Source organism: Arvicanthis niloticus, chromosome 1 (assembly GCF_011762505.2).
Source record: "Arvicanthis niloticus isolate mArvNil1 chromosome 1, mArvNil1.pat.X, whole genome shotgun sequence".
Classification (NCBI taxonomy): Eukaryota; Metazoa; Chordata; class Mammalia; order Rodentia; family Muridae; genus Arvicanthis; species Arvicanthis niloticus.
This window is the reverse complement of record NC_047658.1, coordinates 88210832-88218817: the sequence shown is the minus strand read 5'-3', so window position 1 is coordinate 88218817 and position 7986 is coordinate 88210832. Positions and strand designations below refer to the sequence as shown.

At 45.5% G+C, this 7986-nt stretch overlaps 1 protein-coding gene across 6 annotated transcripts in view; it reads right to left on the bottom strand.

Moving 5' to 3' along the window:
• Vwa3a (von Willebrand factor A domain containing 3A) overlaps positions 1-7986 on the bottom strand; it is a 68710-nt gene that overhangs the window by 168 nt on the left and 60556 nt on the right. For 3 of the 6 annotated variants that reach the window (XM_076941907.1, XM_076941938.1, XM_076941945.1), the window contains 4 exons: positions 7451-7574; positions 5385-5482; positions 5065-5130; positions 3856-4689 (listed from right to left, as the gene is read on the bottom strand). In XM_076941907.1, coding sequence (XP_076798022.1) covers positions 5079-5130; positions 5385-5482; positions 7451-7574 — 274 coding nt within the window. In that variant the 3' untranslated portion in view covers positions 3856-4689; positions 5065-5078. Of the gene's footprint in view, positions 1-3855; positions 4756-5064; positions 5131-5384; positions 5483-7450; positions 7575-7986 lie in introns of those variants that run through there. The other 3 variants (XM_076941927.1, XM_076941916.1, XM_076941935.1) reach the window with 3 other exon arrangements.

Here is a 7986-nt window from a genome sequence, read left to right as displayed (position 1 = left end):
GAGCCTGACTCCTGTCTGCTCTACTCACCAGCCACCGTTCTTCCATACAGTCCTGTTTCTTTCTCCTTTTCTTCATTCCACGTGTTCCCTCATCCAGCTCTTCAGTTCTCTCTCTCTCTCTCTCTCTCTCTCTCTCTCTCTCTCTCTCTCTCTCTCTGTATTCTCTCTCCCTCTCTCTCTCTCTCTCTCTCTCTCTCTCTCTCTCTCTCTCTCTCTCTCTCTCTCTCTCTCTGTGTGTGTGTGTATGCACGCCCGCGGTATGGGAGCGCGCGGTTATATATACATTCCTTTGTAAATTTATGTGGTTTTTCTGTAGTTTCATGGTCTCTACATCTGCCTTTCAAACTTCCATCAATCCATCTTTTCTTCAGTCCATCTCTAACCTTTCACTCATCCACCCAACCTTCCATCTGTCCATCTTGCCTTCTGTCCAAGCGAACTTCCACCCACCCACTGACCATTCTTATATTCATTTATCCCCTTTTCTTTTCTGTGGTATTGCAGATTGAACCTAGGGTCTCACACATGCTAGAAACGTGCTTGCCCTCGAAGCTACATCCTCACCGCCCCATTCCCTCGTTGTTGTTGTTGTTGTTTCTTACTTCCTCTGTAGCCCAAGCAGGCACTAAACTTGGGATTCTCCTGTCTCAGTCTCTCAAAGAGCAGGAATTAAGCCTACACCTCCAGGCTTGGCTCTACTATTCTATTTTAATGGATGCTTCTCTGTTGTTGTCCTTTCCTCCTTGCTAGGGACCAGAATGACTTTCCCATCACTGGAGAACTCCTATCTGAGAGATAGTAGCAGAAGGGCTGCCATGTCCAGCCCCTATACATCTGCTAAAATGAAACAGCCTGGCTGGAGTGGGGACCATGCTGCTCACTTTAAGTCTGAGAAGGGCCACAAAAGACTCCCCACCTGCATAAACAAAATTTAAAAACATTAGGTAGAGGATACAAACCACAAAATTTAGCCTGCTTCTGCCATGTGCTAGATGGTAGAGTGTTCTGTTCAATCTCCACGATTCTGTTTCAGCCTCGTTTTAGAGGTAGAAAAACAGGTTCAGAACGTAAGCTTGGGGAGTGGAAGGTACAGGCCTTGGGGTCATTAACTGGCTTTGCCTCTTTTCTGTTACATTCATGTGTATGGGAGCACATGTGTGCCCCATACTGCACATGTGGAAGTCAGAGAAGATGACTTGCAGGAGGTGGCTTTTTCTTTCCACCACAGAGCTCAGCTCTGCTAAAACCTGGATCCTGGATCTCCAGGCTCCAAAACTGGGAGATACTAAATTTACACTGGGGGCTGGAGAGATGGCTCAGTGGTTAAGAACACTTGTTGCTCTTGCAGAACTTCTAGGTTTGGTTCTCAGAATATATATGGTGGCTTACAACCATCCATCCATAACTCCAACTCTAGGGGATCCAATAACCTCCTTGGGCATCAAACCTGCATATGGTGCATGTGTGCATATAGACACACACACACACACACACACACACACACACACCTCAAATGATAAAATAAAAATAAACTTTGACACAACTCAAATGATAAAATAAAAATAAACCTTGAAAAACCTTTAAATAATTTAATGATAATTTTGCCAAGACACACTTTGGTGTTTATTTTTCTGACTGATTTTGAACTCCCTGTACAGGTTAGGTTGGCTCAAGTTGATAGCAGTTCTCTTGCCTCCTGAGATGGGGTAATTTTATAAATAAAGACGTTTATTGCAGGAATTTTCTTGCCACATTGTATTTGTAGTGGAGCTTGGTGATTGAGCAGTAGAAGAGGAGGTGGAACCAGGAGTGGGGAGGAGAAAAGAAGAAAGAAGGAGGAGGAAGAGGGAGGAGAAGCAACATGAAGGAAGATGTATGGGTCTCTAGCAGTCTTGGGTAGCTATTCATATCAAAAGGCTAGATATTGGATTGACAATTCTAATTGTGTGGGTATCTTGTGTATTGAGCATTTGTTGATATATAAGTCTATTGAATAATCTTTAAGCATTAAGAGTCTCATTTCTACTGAGTACTAGAATTGTTTTATCTACCACATTGGGGTGGCAGTTATTCCCTGGGTTTTGGGGCATGGACTCCACAGAGATGATCAGTGGAGGCAACAGCCATGCCAACTTTTCATGGGTCCTGGGCCAGCGCTCCTGTCAAGCTGGTGCCTCTGTTAGAATGGGAACTAAGAGCGGGAACATGGCGGTGGCCAGGGAGCCGGAGCCCAGACGCGCAGCGGCCTTTCTCCAGTATTTTCAGCTACAGACATTTGTTTTGGATTAAAAGTTTTGAAAAAATTATTTTAATTCCATGTGTGTGTTTTGCTTGCATGTATGTACACATGAAGTGGTATGCTTGGTGCCCTCAGAGACCAAAAGAAGGCACCAGATCCCCTGGAACTGGAGTTAGCCATGGTTATAAGCTGCCCTGTGGGTGCTGGGAACTGAACTTGGGTTCTCTGGAAAAGCAGCAAAGTGCTCCTAACCACAAAGCTTTATCTTCAGCCCCAGCTCCAAGTTCTCAGTGCAACAAGCTTAAAATGTTGTGTCTGCTGATAGCCTCCTTGCTGGCAGAGTTCTGAGTGGCAGGACATCATGTGGAAGACAGGACATGTGTATGTGTGTCTCTTTTGGTCTCTCAGTCTTCCTATAAAGCCACCAGGATTCAGTCTTGGTAGACACAATCTTAGGACCTTGTCTAACCCTAGTGACCACCCCCTCTCAAGCTCCATCTCTAAGCATCCTAACGAAACACCACTCAGATGGAGACAGAACTGTCTCAGCTCCCAGCGCTCCAGTGCTCACTCTGCACTCCCCACGGCAGCTACATGGTGATTTCTGTTTCAGTAATGAATATACCTGTTCCTGAATTTCATATAGAATTGTGAGCACATACTCTTAGGTCTAATACCTCTTTTTTTCTTTTTCTGTCCTTTTTTTTTCTTTCTATTCTTTTTTGAAAGAATTTTTTTTTAAAGATTTATTTCATATATATGAGTACACTGTCGCTGTCTTCAGACACACCAGAAGAGGGCATCAGATCCCACTACAGATGGTTGTGATCCACCATGTAGTTGTTGGGAATTGAACTCAAGACCTCTGGAAGAGTAGTTAGTGCTCTTAACATCTGAGCCATCTCTCCAGTCTCCTGAGAGAGATTGTTATGTAGCACAGACTAGCCTTGAATTTGCTGTAACCAAGGATAACCTTGATTTCCCAATCCTCCTGACTCCATACCTTTTTATGCAGGGTGGGATATCGAGAACCCAGGACCTTGTGCATGCTAGGCAAGCTCTTTACCAGCTGAGCCACAGCTCCAGCCTATGTCAGGTTTGTGCCTACCTTGCTGATGAGTTTGACACATCCTATTGAATGCCATAGCCATAGCTCAAGCTCTTTCCACTGAATCAGAGTTTGCCACTATCCAAATATGCTATATTTGCTTGCACATTGTACCATGGTCGGACACTGTGGTTTCCAATTTTGAGCTTTTACAAACCAAGCTACTGAACACACCCTTGCATCCACGCACTCATTCCCCTTAGAGTGGGATTTTTCAGTCACTCAACAGATGTGCTTTGCTTTATTAAAAATTGTCAGATTTTCAAAGTGATGGAAATTTGCATTTTCTTTCCCTGACAGCATAGCCTGGAAATGACTGATTCTCCTGCCTCCAATTTTTAAGTGCTGAGGTTACAGGTGTGTGCAGTAGTGTGATGGCTGGTTGAACACTCTCTCTCTCTCTCTCTCTCTCTCTCTCTCTCTGTCTCTCTCTCTCTCTTTCTCTCTTTCTTTCTTAAAGAGGATTGAACCTAGAACCTTGGGCATACTGGCAAGTGAGTCACACCTCTAAGAGGGCAAGCATTTTTGCATATTTATTTCCCATTTGTGTTTGTCTGAGTTCTCATTCATTTTTAAAAGTAAGTACATTATCTTTTCCATATTGAGCTTAAATCCTCTATATAACCTGAATGAGGCTTTTAAGAGTTTTTATCACACTCAAGATTTACACACACACACACACACACCATTACCAGTACTCAAGTATTTAAACTCATTTTGACTCTATTAGCAAAAACAATTTTCACATTTTAGGAAACGATCCCAGCTGATCTAACATATGATGCCCCCACATTTGTACATGGCATAGCTGGGCTCAAAGGATGAAGTCTGATTTTAGAGGCTGCAGCAGAGCATTTACTCTGGACTGGGTCCATAACAGCCTCCAGTAGCAGGTGATGAGGGTGGTAGTGGACTTGACTCTTGGCTGTGTCTTTCCCAAGCTAGGTGGCTGGTACCTTTGGGCTGTGGATGGGGTGGTAAGAAGTACAAGGAAGAACCGGGAGAAGACGCCTCATCTGGATGTTATCCAGAGCTGGGTTGTCACATTCAGGTGGGTGCTCACTGCTTATCATGTGACTGCTATAAGGCAGGGTCTGGGGATCCATGGATGGTTAAGACAGTAGTTTCTTAGAGGAACCATGGTGAAGAAAGCTTACAACATTGGGCAGGCATGGTGGCCTGCAGTGCTGAATGCCACAAGAGGCATAGTGGTCATGACAACCAGAAGAAGAGGAAAGCCAGAAGCATTGGATCTTCCTGGAGGTCCTGGATGGGTCTCAGGGACATCTTCATAGTGAGGCGATGCTATCTGAGCTGTGCCTTGACAGATAAGCAGGAGTCACTAGGCAGAGGGTGGCAAGAGGAGCTTCTTAGTGATCTTAGTCTAGTGGCTACAGTGCATGGTGTGCTGAGGGACAAGGCAGGAGAATGAGGTAGGCCCAGGAGGTCCCATACACAAATAAAAAGGCCTTCCTTCCCTCAGCCTTCAGAGAATCCTAGTGCTAAACATTTTATTTCCTGCATGCCATCTGGGGATCACAGGTTTCTCTGTCAGTCTGCTCTGTCAGGGGTGCCCAGTGGGTGGCCTCTGTGAAATGGCTTTTTAAGTCCCAGAAATCACAGTTCCTGGTCCTTCCCACAGTTATGTGTGTGTTTAAGGCAGCATGTGCCTGGCCCTTGGTAGGCACTGGGCAGGTATGACATCCACTCCTCTTACCTGAGAACATGTCTCTAGCAGGAAGTAAACTTTGATTTCATGTTATCTTTCTTCAGGAGCTGGGATCTAGAAGGCAGAAAGCAAAGAAAAATGGATCCTTGGGAGTGGGTAATGAGGTGGTGGGCTGGGGAAAGACAAATACTGTATGTTTTTTCTCGTAAGTGGATCTTTCTTTGAGATAAGGTCTCACTATATTACCCTGAAACTATGTAGGCAAAGCTAGCCTTTAACTCACTTGCCTTTGTCTCCTGAGTGCTGGGATTAAAGGCATGTCCATCTGAGTGGTTAAACAGGTGGGAGGGGCAGTCAGACAAGCATACCTGAAAACCTGGGCTTGCTTGAGGAGGTTTCTGGCCTTGGTGAACTCCTCGGCCAGTATCTTCAAGTCATCACCTTCAAACAGTGGCAACTTGGGATCCTGGGTAAGGGGAAATGAATGTAAGATTCATTATATTGAATTAACTAGATGAGACCTGAAAATCTAGAACCTCAGAAGATGGTAAAGCAAATTAGATGTCGCCTCTCACCAGAGGCAGGAAGTCCTGGTGGGCCTCAGCTTGTGAGTCTCTATGTATCTAGGCAGCCACTCCACACATAGGAGAGTTTGAAATTAGATGCTTGAGAGGCAGTGTGTGGGAGTGGGTATGGGGGTGGGGAGGGACCAAGGTAGTGTCCAAATTTCAGTGAGTTTGGCTTTTCCCTAGGTCCATGTGGCAAATGTGGTGTGTGCCTTAGCTAAACTGCTGATGAGTCAGTAGAATATCTTCAGCCCTTCCTCCGTAGGAATGTTTCCAAAACACTAACTACGGAAACTCCAGAGCCTAACTCTAAACCAAGACTCCCAAGTAACCAGAGCTTTGAGACAGAGAGGAGGCTGCCACCAGTGTGCCACACCAGCAGTGAGGCAGCAGCTGATCCCATGAGGCATGCAGAACCCTTTGAATAGGGTGGTGGTTCATATCTTATCCCAGTACCAGAGAGAGAGGGAAGATCGGGAGTTCAAAGCTAACCTCAATCACATAGTGAATCTGAGGCCAGCCTAGGCTACATGAGACTCTTTCTCAAACAACCAAGGCCTAGGGATGTGGAAAAGTAGTTCAATGGAAGAGTGCTTAGCCAGACTCTGGGTTCAACTCCCAGCACTTCTGAATAACAGCAACAAAAGTTAAGCCAGGCATGGTGGCACATACTTGTAATCCCTGTACTGGGGAAGTGGAGGCAGGAGACTTGAGAGTTCAAGGCTAGCTTGGGCTACATACCAAAATACTGTCTCAAAAAAAAAAATATGAAAACAAATAAATAAGGCTCAGTGGTTAAGAGCACTGGTTGTTCTTCCAAAGGTCCTGAGTTTAATTCCCAGCAGCCACATGATGGCTCAGGACTGTCTATGATGGGATCTGATGCCCTCTTTTGGCATGCAGGTGTACATGCAACAGACCAATCATACATACCATAAATAAATAAACAAAAAGGTTAAATATGTATTCCATTTCCTGCTAGATGGGGGGGGGGGGGCTCCCTGGAACCTTTGACTTCCCTCAGTGTTTGTCATACAATAGCTAACTGATGACTTCATTACATGTTGCTTAACAGAGCTAGATGTCTGTTTCAGAGAATGAACACTGAAGTCAGAAGCCCCCAGGAATTAGAGCCCAGTGGTTCCCAACCACATCTCGGGGTCTGGCTCTACCCTTTGCCTGACTTTGGGCACATACCTCAACTTCTTGAGCTATTTGTCTATGTAAGGGTGAATGAGGCTGATGCAAAGCCTCATCTAAGTAAAGCAATCCCACCTTCAAGGGGATCTGGCTTAGAGCAGCAGTTCTCAGCCTGTGGGTTGCCACCCCTTTGGGAGACAAAGGACCCTTAACAGGGGTGACATATCAGATATTTACATATTGTTATACATGATAACAGTAGCAAAATTACAGTTATGAAGTAGCAATGAAATAATTTTATGGTTGGGGGTCACCAGAACATGAGGAACTGTATTAAAGGGTTCCAGTATTAGGAAGGCTGAGAACTACTGACTTAGGGGGGGATAGCCATAGGAAACATGCCCTTCTTGACTAGTGTTACAAGTCAAAAGAAGCAGAGATCTCAGGTAGAAGGAAGCCAGTACTTGCGGAGGTGTTTTGTTTTTTTTTTTCCCTTGAGTCTGAAGGAGCCCTCCTGAATGACCCCATTCCCTACCGGCCCCACACCCCACCCCTTGGGGGTGGAAGGGCGACACCGAGGCCCCTTAAAACTGGAGCCTTGGTTGGGGTGCCGGAGGGGCAAGCACACCCCGACTACTGCCCGGGATGGGTAAACTCGTACCACCCCCCATTTGTGGAGGCTTCTTGAAGCCTCTTCAACATACCCACATTTATGGCTGATCACCTACCCTTTCCATGATGAAGCCTCTGGTGAGCAAGCCTTGAATCCCCCTGAGGGCCTCATCCTTAACAGGGCAGTGGTAACGTCCCCCACTGAGAGAAGCCAGCTTTCTCAGGAACTCAATTGCTGCTCTGGAGGAGAATCAGAGGCTCAAGGGATTCACAGGGGTTAGGTGGGACAAGCAGAACCCCAGAACCACAGTGGAACTTAAGCCTTTGGGGGCTTAAGGGAAAGTGGCCTGCCAATCAGGCTTCAGGTTATGCCACCAAGACCACCGTTAAGTACCTTCAAGTACACTCTTAGCCAGAGTGTGCACCAGTGTCTACTGTGTGTTAGGCTTAAAGGAACACAAATATGGCCTGGACAGAGTTTATAGTTTAGTCAGAGAGAGAAAATATGTGCCCAGATAATCAATTTTATTAACAAAGTTTATTTTTTTAACTGGAGATTGAACTCAGAGCCTCATGCATCTAAGCACGCACTCTGCAACTGAGACATGTGCTAGCCCTTCTTTGAAGAGGTTGCATCTTATGTAATATATGC